The sequence below is a fragment of the Ailuropoda melanoleuca genome, chromosome 20 (genome assembly GCF_002007445.2).
Source record: "Ailuropoda melanoleuca isolate Jingjing chromosome 20, ASM200744v2, whole genome shotgun sequence".
Classification (NCBI taxonomy): Eukaryota; Metazoa; Chordata; class Mammalia; order Carnivora; family Ursidae; genus Ailuropoda; species Ailuropoda melanoleuca.
In genome coordinates this window covers 1,347,208-1,363,668 of record NC_048237.1, presented here as the reverse complement: position 1 = coordinate 1,363,668, position 16,461 = coordinate 1,347,208, and the positions used below count along the sequence as shown (strand labels likewise).

Sequence of the window (16,461 nt, the reverse complement as noted above, 5' to 3'; positions counted from 1 at the left end):
TATTTGTGTGTTTTTCCTTATTTCATGACTAAATAGCCAGCTGGGGTGTGATATGGGCATTCCCTAGCATTGAGACTCCCTTCCCACCTACATCTCCTGCCAAAGCTGAACATACGGTGTTGAAATATTTAATTTATTCGGCCTTGTCCTAAAATAACCTCCAGTGAATGTAATTTCCCTGTGGAAATGGAGTTTATGTTCTTAAAAAGTAAAGGATTTGTCCATTGTGTGCAGTCATTGTCTAGATTTTTTCTTTGCCTAGAACTTTCCACCACCAGGCTTTTGTGGGGGTTGTTTGTTTGTTTTGTTTGGAGGTTGGAAGCTATTTCTTTGTCTTCCTGAAACCCAGGCTAGTCTACCTGACATCAGTTAATCTGTAGAACCAAGATGAATTCATCTTTATGATCCTTAAGATCTGATGTTATAAACAGGAAAAAAAGTAATTCAACACCAATAATTTTTACCAACCGGATAATTTAAAGGAAGATTCTTTTTTTTTTTTTTTAAAGATTTTATTTATTTATTTGACAGAGATAGAGACAGCCAGCGAGAGAGGGAACACAAGCAGGGGGAGTGGGAGAGGAAGAAGCAGGCTCATAGCAGAGGAGGCTGATGTGGGGCTCGATCCCATAACGCCAGGATCACGCCCTGAGCCGAAGGCAGACGCCCAACCGCTGTGCCACCCAGGCGCCCCTAAAGGAAGATTCTTAACAGAGGAAGTACATGTGGAGTGGGGGTGTGAAATGAAACACACATTTTTTTTACCTTGTCTCTTCACAACATGGTGAGGTTTACATTTGACTCTAAGATCTTGTTNATTTTTTTTTTTTTTTTTTTTTTTTTAGAGAATAGTCTCCAGAATTTTTTTTTTTTTTTTTTTGCATTTGTAAGATTACAATATCACTGACTCTTAGTGCTACATGGATGGAGTTGGTAAAATGATTTGCCCAGAGTCACTTGGCCAGTTAGTGGCAGACTTGGGTTAAGGATCCCAGTTTAGTACCACCAGCAGTGATCAGGAATGGTGCTTGTTCCCTGCTACACCATTTAAGACTCCTGATGGGCCGGGGGCCGGAAGACAGAAAGGAGGAGGTGAGTAAACCTATTCTTGGCGCAATTCAAGGTAAAGAAACAACGTTTGATCCTAGTTGCCCCCACCAGAGCAGTACAGGTCCCCTTTAAAAGGTCCTGGTGAACAAGAATACATGGGAATCTTGTGAAGTCAATTGGGGAAGAAACAGCGTCTGCCTCTTTAATTCCTAGCAAAGCTTTGTAAATCTTTTTCTCCTTTCAGCTTGTGAAAAGAGGTAGGTCACCAATCCTATTCCATTTACCTCCCCCACCCCCATTGGACATGGATAATGCCATTTAACTAATTAAAGTAGACTTGCCCTCTCTTTATATGCCAGTTCCCATTATGGTAACAGCTATCGGTAGGCCTTCGACTCGTGGATGCTTCCTTGGGCAGGTCCACACTGTGCCTGACTCCCCCCACCCCTCCTTCATTGCTCTACTTTATTTTCCCTTCTGTCTCCTTTTTATTCTTTTTATTCTCCTGTCCTGCTTTTTCTTCATTGACCTCTCTTATCTGACAGCTTTAATTTTTTTTCTCTCATCACCTTTAATTTATTCCGTCTCTTAGAGCCTTTAGTTTCTCCCTTCTTATAGCCCCTCCAGTCCCCACCCTCAGCTTCCCATTTCTCACTCTCAATCACTTTTCATTTGATCATCTTTTTGGAAGTTGAATCAACTCTAACTTGCTGGAACAAGAATGTAAATAAATGCAGCTTGCAAAACACTTTACATGAAAGAAATATAGTGGATCCAGTTCAAACTGGATGGATGCAAAACATCACTATTGTAAGGCAGATTTGCTCATTCATTTGGGTAACTTCTGATGATTTATTTTGTTTCAGAGACCTAGTGTTGGGTGGGTCCAAAAGTAAGGAAGACACTTCTGCCCCTATGGGAGCTCAGTCTAGGATGATGAAAAATATAAATTTTTTTTAAAAGATTTTATTTATTTGACAGAGACAGCGAGAGAGAGAACACAAGCAAGGGGAGTGTGAGAGGGCTTCCCCCTCGAAGCCCAATGGGGGGCTCAATCCCAGGACCCTGGGATCATGACCTGAGCCAAAGGCAGGCACTTAACGGCTAAGCCACCCAGGCACCCCGAAAAATATAAACATTTTTATATAGTGGTAGTAAATAGAATGATAGGTGCAAACAATGGCCTGCAGTTTCCCAGACAGGGAAATAACTCATAATCCAAAGATAGGGAAGGGGGAAGGGGTGTATGATTCTCTTGAACTCAGCTTTCATAATAACCACTCAAATATATTAACAATCCATACAACAACATAAGGACTATGCAGTTATCATTCAAGAACCTATGTAAGATATGCCGAGTCCCCTTTGGCAGATACAGAGATGTACTGCTTTAGAGGATCCCCTTCAAGGAAGAACTGGCCACCTAGCTGCAAGAAGCCTGACTCACTGACATCGTTCAACCCCTCCACTCTTCAGCCTCTGGCCAAAGACTGAGCGAGATGGTGAGTGGTACAAGAGCTTAGCCATTTCCATGGAACATGGGACTCCAATGAGCATTTTTTGCCCTGGAATTCCCCATTGGGCTGGCAGAGATGGTCAGGTCTGCCTCATAGTCTGACAGTTCTTCCTGCCCCAAACTGCTTTCACCCCCTTTTTCCTTTTATAGGTGTTACTCCCCATTAAAACGTTTGGAATCCTAATTCTGCCTCAGCTTCTTCTCAGAGTTTTCAGCCTGTATTACTAATGAAAAAGGCCTACATTCCTCTGGCACGTTTTCATCTTTCACAAAGTCCTACTCCTGAGGCTCTGATTACCATCCCTGGAGCTTGTTGGTAAACCAAGGAGTGTTGTCTCCTAACCCCCAAGACAGAATTCACTAGCATTACTCTCAATTAGACCCAACTTTGACTTTTCTTCTCCTTGTTTTTTTCTAATGTTTAACTTTTTAAAAGATTTATTTATTTATTTATTTATTTATTTATTTATTTGAGAGAGAGACAGAGAGAGAGCATGCATGAGCCCGGGGAGGGGCAGAGGTCAAGGGAAACAAGCAGACTACCAGCTGACCAGGGAACCTGACGCTGGGCTCGATCCCAGGACTCTGAGATCATGACCTGAGCCAAAGTCAAAAGCCAGATGCCCAACTGACTGAGCCACCCAGGCACCCCAAACTTTTTTTTTTTTTTTAAGATTTTATTTGTTTATTTGACACAGAGAGACAGCCAGCTCGAGAGGGAACACAAGCAGGGGGAGTGGGAGAGGAAGAAGCTGGCTCCCAGTAGAGGAGCCTGATGTGGGACTCGATCCCAGAATGCTGGGATCACGCCCTGAGCCGAAGGCAGACACTTAATGACTGTGCCACCCAGGCGCCCCCCTAACTTTTTTTTTTAAGATTTTTAAAAACGAATCTCTACTCCCAACATGGGCCTTGAACTCATATCCCTGAGATCAAGAGTTGCATGCTCTTCCAACTGAGCCAGCCAGGCATCCCTCTAATGTTTAATTTAATAAGAGATTGACTAACCTCAGTGGACATTTTGCTTTTGATCATATAATAAAAATTGAGTAAGGAAAAAAAGGAAAAAAAAACATTTGACTAAAGAACAAGTAATAAGTACAGTAGTAGTTAGTCAGTATTGTGAATGTTTCAGTAATCCATTGTTATGCAACAAACCATTCCAAAACTTAGTATCTTTTTTTTTTAAAGATTTTATTTATTTATTTGATAGAGAGAGAGAGACAGTCAGGGAAAGAGGGAACACAAGCAGGGGGAGTGGGAGAGGAAGAAGCAGGCTTCCCAGCGGAGCAGGGAGCCCGATACAGGGCTCGATCCCAGGACTCGGGGATCACGCCCTGAGCCGAAGGCAGACGCTTAACGACTGAGCCACCCAGGCGCCCCCAAAACTTAGTATCTTAAACAATTATATATTTGCCTGTGATTCCATGAATTGTCTAGGCAAGCCTCAGATAAGACGTCTTGTCTATGTTCCATGTGGTGAGGCAAGCCTCAGGTAAGACGTCTTGTCTATGTTCCATGTGGTGAGGACTGAGCTCACTTGGGCAGCTTTGAGTTGGGCTGGAGGATCCAAGATGGATGCATTCACTTCTGGTCCTTCAACTGAGTGGCTGGAATGTTGAAGCCTCTTTCCTTATTGTCTTTTCATCCTCTGGGCCCCTTTCTCTTTCAACTCTTTCAATCTCCAGGATCTCTCACGCTTTCTCTCTCTCAGGGTAAATGGGCTCTTATGATGGCTTGGGTCTCTAAGAAGGTAAAAGCAGAAGCTGCAAGCAGCAAGGTCTCTCAAGGCCTAGGCTCTGAAACTCAAAGAATATCAGTTCTGCTGCAGTCTGTTGGCCAAACTAGACAGAAGACCTGCTCAGATTCAAGAAGAGGGAAAATAAGCTTTACCTCTTAAGAGGAAGAGTGGCCAAGTCACCCTGCATAAAGGCATATGGGATGGGAGGCATTGTGCCTAACTCTAGAAACAATCTACCACAGTGGATATAAAGAAAAGTTAAGAAATGTAGTGCACGCAGCACTCATTTGCTCACAACTAGACTTGCACTCTGTCTTGATTGGAAGAGGGCTGGGTAAGGTTCCTTGCCCTGTGCACTGCTCAGGATGGTATGTAGACTGGCTAAGAGTGGGCAGGAAATTGGTCATGAGGAGTCTAGAGAGAATCCCTCTATAAACAGAGCATGCTGAGTGGCCCTCCTGTGCTCCTAAAATTTGCCTGCTTTACTACTGTGATAATTAACTCACAGTGAATGTGAAAGCAGACTTCTGGAAGCTGCCCTTGATTTGGTTGACTTTCAGCAATACCTGTGCTACTTCTTTAGCTTCCCCTGTACGTAAGGGGAGGCACTATGGGCCTTAGATATCTTGAGTTCTACCAGAGACTGAATCTCTTCCACTAGAAAATCCTTCCCTTTCTACACAAAAATGCTTATATTGTTCAGAGGTTAACCTATGGATTTCCATCTTCAAGATGAATCAACTCCTTTCTTCTACAAGGATATGTCCAATACTCTTTTCTCCCCCAAGACTATTTAACTTCACTGCTATATAATTTCTATATATTTTATTTCTATGTGTTAAGAATCTTGAAAAAAAAAACTGATCTTATAATAAGTGAGGGATTCAGATTTGTGAACAACGAACTCTTAACAATTCTATAATTTAGGGGTACCTGGGTGGCTTAGTTGGTTAAGTGTCTGCCTTCAGCTCAGCTCATGATCCCAGAGTCCTGGGATTGAGCCCCACATCAGGCTCCCTGCTTAGCGGGAAGCCTGCTTCTTCCCCTCCCTCTGCCTGCCACTGCCCCTGCTTGTGGTCTCTCTCTCTGTGTCAAATAAAGGAAAAAAATCTATAATATAGCATTAATGGTATCATCTTACTTCAGGAATGATACATGTGTCTAAACATAGGGCCACACAGGATACATCCCAAATAAAAGTACAAAAGCATCCCTTGTCCACTTTCTTGGCAGTTGCTAGACCCAGGTATTTAAAGGAAGCCAAAACTTATAGGTAGAGCAGTCCCCTTGAGTAGTCTTCTGTGATCTCACATCAGCGAAATTTCTAAGAGTATTTCAGTTGAGGAAGACAGCATTTTCATTTTAATTAAGTGTAATTCTGAGAATTAAATGTAATTCTGAGAATTAAATGTCCAGAGATACTCAAGTGAGCCCATATACATTTCTGTGTCCTCTGTTTGAGGGCTCACATATAAAGTCATGCATCTCAAACAAACAAACAAACAAACAAACACCAAACACACAAAGTTACTCATCTCAAAAGATGGTGTAAATTGCCTAGTAAGTATATTAAGTTGAGAAAAGAGGCTGGAAATGAATATTTTGATCACTACGAAATCTGCACAGTACCTAACACATAGTAGTCACTCAACAAATATTTGCTGAATAACTGGATGAAACTACTACATTCCAAGACACATACATCTTTCTTCTCAATAGCCTCCCCCCTCATTTTCACCTGTTCCTTTCCATTACTATCCGTAACCAGCTTCTGAGTTAATTAAAGGCCTATCACCAAACACTAATTGAAATAAACTACTAACTGGGGTGCTTTGCTGGCTCCACTGGTAGAGCATGTGACCCTTTTATAGGGATCGTGGGTTCAAGCCCCATGTTGGGCACAGGGCCTACTTTAAAAAAAAAAAAGGCTACTATTTTCCCACCTCTAAACTCTCCTTCCTCACCATCTCAATCCAACTAGAACACTAGATTAATCTTTAAAGAGCTGCCTATTCACAAACCCTAAAGTGTTCTCTGCTGTATTCTGAATAAATTGCAACTTCTTTACTAAGGTAACATGTACCCTTTGACATCTGGCCTCAAATATGGCAACAAAAACATCCTCCTAAATTCTCTAATGTAATTCTCTTTGTTCTAGCAAACCAATTTGGATTGTCAGGACATACATCATGCTTTCCTAACTCTAGATCTTTGCTTTTTATTACGTCCTCAGCCTCGAATTTTCTCCTATAGCTTCACCTGTTGAAGGCCTAGCTGTCATTTCAAACCTGAATATTTTTTAAGTAGGCTCCACGCCTGGACCCCAGGACTCTGGGACTGTGACCCCAGCAGAAGGCAGACACTCAACTGACTGAGCCACTCAGGCGTCCCCGAATAAAATCTTAACAAAAACAAAAACAAAAACTCTGCACCCTCAGTCCTCCTCTTTCTTTTTCTTTTTAAAAATAAATGTGGTTTTAAAAAAACTTTTATTTGAGAGAGAGAGATCACAGCTGGGGGGGGGGGTAGGGAAGGAGAGGGAGAAACACACCCTGCTGAACAGGGAGCCAGTCATGGGGCTAGGCCCCAGGACCCTGGCATCATGACCTGAAACTAAGGCAGATGCTTAACCAGCTGAGCCACCCAGGTGCCCCAGTCTTCCTTCTCTTTCAAAGAAGGTCACCTTCAGGCACCCACCCATAGGCTGTAAACCAGTGTAATAGCGGTATCTTTATAAATGAATGCACGAAAACGTAAACCGGCAATACCTACAGAGGAAAAGGTATGTTAGTATCTAACTGGCAAAATGAATTAGTTGTCTTTCATTTTAAAAATCTGTACTACCAGGGCACCTGACTGGCTGAGTCAGTGGAGCATACAACTCTTGATCTCCAGATGTTCAGTTCAAGCCCCATACAGGGTGTAGAGATTACTTAAAAATAAAATCTTAAAAACAAAAAAAATCTGTACTACACTTGCTGCTCTATTAGCGCTGTCTTAACACCCTGGGTCAACTCACAGGAGTCACTCATCCCCTTTAATTCAACATGGCCGCATGCGCCTCTATAAGCAACATGGCTGTTCTGCCAGGCACTAATATGGCAACCACAGCTTCACTGCACCCGGAAGAACGAGAGAGCTCCCGTTGAAAATATTTCCGCCATCCTGCCAACACCTAAGGTGGCTGTCATTTCAGCTTCAAAGCGAGAGGGAAACGGAAAATGACTTCCCGGCTGGCGTATTCTCCGGATCTCTTTCCGGTTAGCCTGGGGGTGTCCGCGTGAGAATTGGAGATTTCCTGCTGGTGGGGCTGGGAGGTGCTAGTCCACCGCGCCTGATTCGAGACGGGTCTCCGCTGAGAGACTAAAGATGTCGGACACGTGGAGCTCTATCCAGGCCCACAAAAAGCAGCTGGACTCGCTGCGAGAGAGGCTGCAGCGGAGGCGGAAGCAGGACTCGGGGCACTTGGGTGAGGTGCGGGGCGTCCGGGCCGATGTTTAGCCAGGGATGGCGGGAGGGAACCCTGGAGAAAAAGAGCTCCCCAGTCAGCACCCTTTCCCCAGCGGCCATTTCTTTAAAGCCCGGTGCATCAGTATTCTGCTCTTCACCCTCAGCGCACAGACGCTTCGTTCTCCTGTAGGTAGTGGCAGTTCCGTTCCACCCCGGGCCTTGGTTCCTCCAGTTCACTTCCTTGGGACAGAAGCCTGGCACCACCACCCCACCCCACTCCCGTCCGCTTGGCTGACTCCTCTTAAGTCTGCGAGAACATTGCCTTTGCTAGGCCTCTCAGCCCCCCCATCTCTTGAAGCAGTAAGTTCCCCCCCCCTTTTTTTTTGTTCCTATGGCGCTTTGTTATTCCGTTATAGCGACTCCCTGTAGTGGTCGTTTCTTTGCCACTGTAACCACCATGAGAGCAAGGACCGTACCTTTATATCCACAGTGCCCAGCTCAGTGACCCTCACAGAGTTGCTAAAGGAGTAGAACTGGCATTGTCTTAGCCATTTATGTCCCAAGCAGCAATCTGAAAATATTTGTTTTATGTTTTTAAACTTTTTCTCCCCTCTCGTTGCTCCCTGTGCCAGTCATAAAACTTGAAGGAACCTCAAATAATTGTCTAGTTTTATCTACCCCTATCCCCAGCACAAGCCCTGGATTATTTAAGGCAAATCAATTATAAAGATCTACAAGGACAGTAAGCCATACCATCCTTGTGGTAGTTTGTTCCAATGTTTGTTAGTATACTGGAGTCCATCTCTGAATCTTGTCTACATATCAGGTCCATGTGCTCATGTTCTGGCCCCTAGAACCTAGATGTTCTGTCAGGACTTTGACACCATAATAAACAAACATCTATTGGGTATTTACAGTGTGCATAAGTCTAGATGGACAAACATAAGTAACACATTGTTCCTGATCTCAGGGAGTTTAAAATTTATTTGGTGTAAAGGATTGATGCTTATAAAAATGCAATACTACAATATGATATATGTAAAATGCTGAATGAATGAATCCACGATAAGTATAGACAGGGAAGAGAAAAGCAACAAGAGTTGGCTTTAGTTGCAAAGGTATCATGAGTTAGCACTTGTGATTTGATCTTGATGGCTACATGGTACTTAGATAATTAAAGAGAAGTTAGGGGCGCCTGGGTGGCACAGCGGTTAAGCGTCTGCCTTCGGCTCAGGGCGTGATCCCGGAGTTATGGGATCGAGCCCCCCATCAGGCTCCTCCGCTGGGAGCCTGCTTCTTCTTCTCCCACTCCCCCTGCTTGTGTTCCCTCTCTCGCTGGCTGTCTCTATCTCTGTCAAATAAACAAATAATAAATCTTAAAAAAAAAAAAGCATTTAAAGAGAAGTTAAAAAGGGCAGGGCAGGTAGAGGAGGAAGAAGTATAAATCCTATGATCAGGGATTAATTGGTGTCAATTTTAAGGTCCATTTCACTTTTCCATGGTAATAACCACACTTTGGTATTAACCAAACTTTGTGCCAGTGCAAACCTAACTACTAGAATGTCGATACTTCATACAGTTTCTTGCTAAGCATGTTTAATAATTTTGACAAGATTGTGTTCTCCCTTGAATGTAAATATTCTTTTTTTGGGGGGGGGCCTTATAAATATCTCTTGACTTAATTTCTTGACCCACTTAATAATATATGGTTAAGATTCCTAGTACATCTGCCTAAGTAATATGGTTAAGACTTCTATAAAAATATTTTTGAGGTTGTGCTTAAACATGTATTGTCTTTTGGCCCAGAGCTTTGGCTGGCCCATCTGGTACTGTGGGAATAGATAAAGATAAAGCACAAAGTAAACCAGCCTATCACTGTTCTTTCTTTGAATTATTTTGGTTATTCCAAAGAATGTATTTCTTTGAGCATTAGGATTCTTAGGAAAACATGGGACACACTCTATTAGTTTATTTATTTATTTATTTTTAAAGATTTAATTTATTTGTTTGACAGAGATAGAGACAGCCAGCGAGAGAGGAAACACAAGCAGGGGGAGTGGGAGAGGAAGAAGCAGGCTCATAGCGGAGGAGCCTGACGTGGGGCGTGGGGCTCGATCACATAACGCCGGGATCACGCCCTGAGCCGAAGGCAGACGCTTAACTGCTGTGCCACCCAGGCACCCCCACTCTATTAGTTTATTAATCAAGTTTTCATGTAAGATATAACCAAAGGCTTGCTAAAAATTTAGATCATTCCATTCTTTTCTCTCAGGAAATAAACATGTTCTTACTACCTCTTGATTTTTATAGCACTACTGAAACCTGATTNTTTTGCTCATGCCTGTACTTATTTTTTTTATTTTTACTTATGTGACAGAGAGACAGCCAGCGAGAGAGGGAACACAGCAGGGGAGAGGGAGAGGAAGAAGCAGGCTCCTAGCCGAGGAGCCTGATGTGGGACTCGATCCCAGAACGCCGGGACCACGCCCTGAGCTGAAGGCGGTCGCTTTAACGACTGCGCCACCCAGGCGCCCCTACCTCTTGATTTTTATAGCACTACTGAAACCTGATACTTAGTTGTTTACCACAAAGCTCAGTGAGAAAAGACAAGGATATTAAATGAACTAAAACGTATCCATATCATTAATGAATGCAAATACCATGGATAAAGAATTGTTGGGAGACCTTCCTTAGTTTGGCATTTTTAAAGTACAACTTTTTTTTTTTTTTTCCAGTTTTGGCAAAATACACAAAAAATTTACCATCTTAACCATTTTTAAGTGTATAGCTCAGTAACTTGAAGTATATTCACATTGTTGTACACCAATCTCCAGAACTTTTTCATCTTGCAAAACTGAAATTCTATACATTAAACAGTAACTCCCTATTTTCCTGTCCTGTGCAGTCCCTGGCAACCACCGTTCTACTTTTTGTTTCTATGAGTTTGACTACTTTAGATATCTCATATCTTTTTGTGGCTCGTTTATTTTCCCCTAGCATAATGTCCTCGAGGTTCATCCTGTTGTAGCATGTGTCAGAATTTCTTTCTTTCCTTTTTTTTTAAAGATTTTATTTGTCAGAGAGAGAGACAGAGCACAAGCAGGGGGAGCGGTAGGCAGAGTTCGGAGAAGCAGGCTCCCCACTGAGTAAGGAGCCCGATGCGGGGCTGGATTCCAGGACCCTGAGATCATGACCCCATCGGAAGGCAGGTGCCCAACCGACTGAGCCACCCAGGCATCCCTGTGTCAGAATTTCTTTACTTTTTAAGGCCAAGGAAGATTCCGTTGTATGTTTTATACCACATTTTGTTTATTCATTTATCTGTTGGTGGACACTTGGGTTACTTCCAGCTTTTGGCTGTTGTGAATAATGCAGCTATAAGCATCAGTTTACAAATATCTCTTCAAGATCCAGCTTCAAATTTTTTGGATGTATATCCAGCAGTGACATTGCTGGATCATATGGTAATTCTATTTTCAATTTTTTTAAAAGATTTAATTTATTTATTTTAGAGAGAGCACCTGTGAGTTGGCATGGGTTGGGGAGGAGGCAGAGGGAGAGGGAGGGGGAAAGAATCTCCAGCAGACTCCGTGTTCACAGAGCTCGGCACAAGGCTCGATCTCAGGACCCTGAGATCATGACCTGAACCAAAACCAAGAGTCAGTCCCTTAACCAACTGAGCCAACCAGGTACTCCCTATTTTCAGTTTTTTGAGGAACCACCATACTGTTTTCTTTTTTCCTTTTTTNTTTTTTCCTTTTTTTTTTTTTTTTTAAGATTTATTTATTTAGAGGCGCCTGGGTGGCTAAGTCAGTTAAATGTCTGCCTTAGGCTCAGGTCATGATCCTGGGGTCCTGAGATTGAGTCCCGCGAAGGGTTCCCTCTCTGCATCTCTCTCTCTGTCTCTCATGAATAAATAAATAAATTAAAAACTTATTTATTTTAGAGAGAGAGAGAGAGCATGCATCATGCACGTGGGGGGGGCAAGTGGCACAGAGAGTCTGAAGCAGACTTGGCACTGAATGCAGAGCCCATCACAGGGCTCCATCTCATGACTTTGAGACCATGATCTGAGCTGAAACCAAGAGTCGGATGCCCAACCAAGTGTGCCACCCAGCCGCCCCCCCCCAAACTCTTTTCCATAGAGATAAAGTACAGCTTTTTTTTTTTTTTAAGATTATTTATGTATTTGAGAGAGAGAGAGAGAGACAGAGAGAGCACAAATGGGGGAAGGAGCAGAGGGTAAGGGAGACAAGCAGACTCCCTACTGAACAGGGAGCCTGATGCGGAACTCGATCCCAGAACCTGGAAATCATGACCTGAGCCAAAGGCAGACATTTATCCAATTGAGCCACCCTACAGTTTTATATTAATAGACTGGCCGTATTTTTATGTCTTTGAGCTACTATTTTATCTTTAGCAGAACTTTTTTTTTTTTTAATATTTTATTTATTTATTCGACAGAGATAGAGACAGCCAGCGAGAGAGGGAACACAAGCAGGGGGAGTGGGAGAGGAAGAAGCAGGCTCATAGCGGAGGAGCCTGATGTGGGGCTCGATCCCATAACGCCGGGATCACGCCCTGAGCCGAAGGCAGACGCTTAACCGCTGTGCCACCCAGGCGCCCCTTTAGCAGAACTTTTAACCAAAGAATAAGCTCAGATATTATGTATTACTTTGTTGAACCCAACACAGAGAATTTTTCATGGGATTATAAGTATAGTATCAGTGTAGTTGCCAGCATAGTGGAAGCGCTCAGTAAATGTATTGAAATAATAACTGAACAAATACTTTCTGAAGGAGTTGGAATCCAGAGGTTCTTAATCATTTTGCTAGTAATCATGTGCTAGTAACACATTTTAAGAATAATAAAACAGTAGAGTCTTTTCTCCAAATGCTATATATGTGTAAAAATTTGCATGTGACTTCAGGAAATTGAATATTTATTTAATTTTATNTAAATGTATTGAAATAATAACTGAACAAATACTTTCTGAAGGAGTTGGAATCCAGAGGTTCTTAATCATTTTCTGCTAGTAACACATTTTAAGAATAATAAAACAGTAGAGTCTTTTCTCCAAATGCTATATACGTGTAAAAATTTGCATGTGACTTCAGGAAATTGAATATTTATTTTATTTTATTTTATTAAGATTTTATTTATTTATTCGACACAGATAGAGACAGCCAGCGAGAGAGGGAACACAAGCAGGGGGAGTGGGAGAGGAAGAAGCAGGCTCAAAAGGGAGGAGCCTGATGTGGGGCTCGATCCCACAACGCCGGGATCACGCCCTGAGCCTAAGGCAGATGCTTAACCGCTGTGCCACCCAGCCGCCCCCAGGAAATTCAATATTTAAATGTGAGCCCCTCTTCCCAGTAACCTTAAAAGAGGTATTTTCAGCTGTAGTGTCTTGAATGTCATGAAAAGGATACTGCCAGGAGGTGTTATTAACACAGGGATTCGTAACCAGAATCACACCAGCAGATTATTTTTTAAAAGAACAAGTTTTAAAACAAGTGATTATAGTAAAATTACCAAAGAGAAAAAAAAATGTTAGGGTCCAGTTCTAGGGATTGAAAATGTATGTTAAGGGGCACCTGGGTGGCTCAGTTGGTTAAGCATCTGCCTTTGGCTCTGTTATGGTCTCGGGGTCCTGGGACCGAGCCCTGCATTGGGCTCCCTGCTCCCTGGGGAGCCTGCTTTTCCCTCTCCCTCCACTGCTCCCCCTGCTTGTGCATGTGCGCGCACGTTCTCTCTCTCAAATAAATAAATAAAATCTTAAAAAAAAAAAGTCTATTTTAGAAATAGCAAGTAACAGTTGCATGAGAAGTTGGGTAGTATGTTCACATGGTAGGAAAGAAAACCAAAGCATTAACATTTAACCAAAGTTATATATTGTTATTTTAAATGTAAAAACAGATAAAACAATGTCAAGTAGATTGCTTTTTTTCTTTGAACTGTTAGATTCTGGGTTTCATTTCAAATAAACGTAATAGAGAAAATATTTATCAAAGAAATAATGTGATATTATTACATATTTAAGCTAAGTATCTCAAGAACCATTATTTATGGTAGTAATGAAAAGTAATGTGGCAATGAATAAGTTATGTTCCCAAACAGAATTTAGGTTTGATTACATTTGATTGCATTTGATTACATTTGATTACATCAAGAATGTTTCTAAAGCACTGATTGAAAATTTGAAATCATGGAAAATGCTTTGTATTTTGACTTTTATTTTATTTACGTATTTATTTTGAAGTAGGCTCCATGCACAGTGTGGAGCCCAACACGGCTTGAACTTAATGACTCTTAAGATCAAGACCCGAGCTGATACCAAGAGTTGGGCCCTTGACTGAGTGAGCCACCCAGGCGCCCCTTGACATTTATTTTTAATCAGTGACAATGTTCTCATTTTCTTTTAAGTCACATGGGCAAAAAACAAGCAAAATAGGCAAAATCAAGATGTAATGAGAGGTCTCCAAAGAAGGCATACAAGTGGCCAACAGGTGTAAGCATCGCTAATCATCACGGCAATGCAAGTCAAAACCATAATGAGATATCACCTCACAGTTGTTAGGATAGCTGTTATTAAAACATCAAAATGTAAGTGTTGGCAAGGAGAAAAGGGAACCCTGATTCACTGTTTGTTGGGAATGTAAATTGGTATAGCCATTATGGAAAATCGTGTGGTGGTTCCTCAAAAAATAAAAAATAGAACTACCATATTTTCCAGCACTCTCACTTCTAAGTATCGAAAGGAATTGAAATCTGGGTCTCTACCTGCACACCGGTGTTCATTGTGATGCTTACAATAGCCAAGATACGGAAACAGCCAAACTGTCCATCATTGCATGATTGGATAAAGATAATGGAATATGCATACCATGAAATATTATTCAGCCATAAATAAAGGAAATCCTGCTGCTTATGACAATACAGATAGACCTGGAGGACATTATGCTAAGTGAAATAAGTCAGACACAGAAAGACAAATACCGTATAATCTTACTTAGATCGTATTTGAGACATAGACTCTAAAACAGTTAAGTCGTAGAAGTAGAGAGTAGAATGCTGATTGCTGGGGGCTGGAGTGAGGGGGAGTGGGGAGGTGATGATCATAGGGTACAAACTTTGAGTTAACGCGAGGTAAGTAAGTTGTAGAGATCTGCTTTACAGCATAGTGCCTATAGCTAACTATACCGCATCGTATACTTCCAATTTTCTAAGATGATAGGGGGCACCAGGCTGGCTCAGCCTCAGAGCATGTGACTTTTGATCCTTGGGGTTGTGAGCTCCCGTCCCACGTTGGGTGTAGAGATTACTTAAAAAAAAAAAATGTAATAATTTTTTTTCTAAGAGGGTAGATCTTACATTATGTGGTCTTAACAGAAACAAAAATAATAATAAAGGCTGTGGAATGAAACTTTGGGAGGTGATAGATAGGTTTATGGCCTTCACAGTAGTGATGGTTTCATAGGTGTGTATCCTTATTTCCAAACTCATCAAGTTATATCTGTTAAATATGTTTAGCATTTTACATGTCAGTCGTACCTTAAAGTGGTTGGTTGGTTGATTTATTTAATTAATTTATTTTCCCTTAAGGTGGTTTAAAAAAAAAGGTGTAGTGGGTATTATCTATAGGGAGCTTAGGCCTTTTAAAATTTTTATTATTACTTTTTTAGGCCTTTATTTTTTATATATTTTTATTTTTTATTTTTATTTTTTAAGATTTTTAATTTATTTGACAGAGATGGAGACAGCCAGCGAGAGAGGGAACACAAGCAGGGGGAGTGGGAGAGGAAGAAGCAGGCTTCCAGCAGAGGAGCCTGATGTGGGGCTCGATCCCAGAACACCGGGATCACGCCCTGAGCCAAAGGCAGATGCTTAAGGACTGAGCCACCCAGGCGCCCCTAGGCCTTTATTTTTTAAAGATGTATTTAGAGAGAGAGGGCCCCCCAGTGAGTGGGGGGGAGGGGCAGAGGGAGAGAATCTTCTAGCAGACTCCCCACTAAGCACATAGCCTGAAGTGGGGCTTGATCTCATGACCCATGCGATCATGACCTGAGCCAAAACCAAGAGCTAGATGCTTAACTGACTGAGCCACCCAGATGCTGTAGTCGTTTTTTAAAAAACAAAATAAAGCTCATATTAATGGCAGCAGCATATGTAAGGTACCTGGCACAAAGTTTGAACATGAATTAAGGGGGAAGGGTAATGGATAATTTATGGCTTACCCTAAAATATTAAAAATTTCAGAGCTGAAAAAAAAATTTCAGAGCTGCATAACAGGACCTGTATCCTGGGTATTGACTTAAAACTTACCCACATCTTCCTTTAGCCCCATTTTCTGTTATCGTTATCTTTGGTTTAGTAGCTAATATGATTTACTCTCTTTGTCATACTGTAGGAATTAAAGATATATAACGAGTTATATCAGAATATAATGTATAAAACAAATGTATAATGAGTTATATCAGTGTATAATAATGAGCTAAATCAGTATATAACATATAGAACAATTTGTGGATGTAATGCCTGAAATCCTAATTTTTAAATATTTTGTTTATTTATTTGAGAGAGAGCATGTGGGCACGTGCCGGGGGGAGGGGGAGATGGAGAGAGAGAAGCAGACTCCCTGCTTAGCGGGGAGCCCGAGGTGGGGCTCCATCCCAGGACCCTGAGATCATGACCTGAGCCAAAG

At 41.9% G+C, this 16,461-nt stretch overlaps 1 protein-coding gene across 1 annotated transcript in view; it reads left to right on the top strand.

Annotated features, from left to right (window-relative positions):
* The first annotated feature begins 7,485 nt into the window (after positions 1-7,485).
* The window catches only part of METTL3 (methyltransferase like 3), a 20,081-nt gene continuing 11,105 nt past the window's right edge, over positions 7,486-16,461 (top strand). Inside the window, exon 1 of the mRNA XM_002927814.4 lies at positions 7,486-7,776. Coding sequence (XP_002927860.1) covers positions 7,677-7,776 — 100 coding nt within the window. The 5' untranslated portion in view covers positions 7,486-7,676. The remainder of the gene's footprint in view (positions 7,777-16,461) is intronic.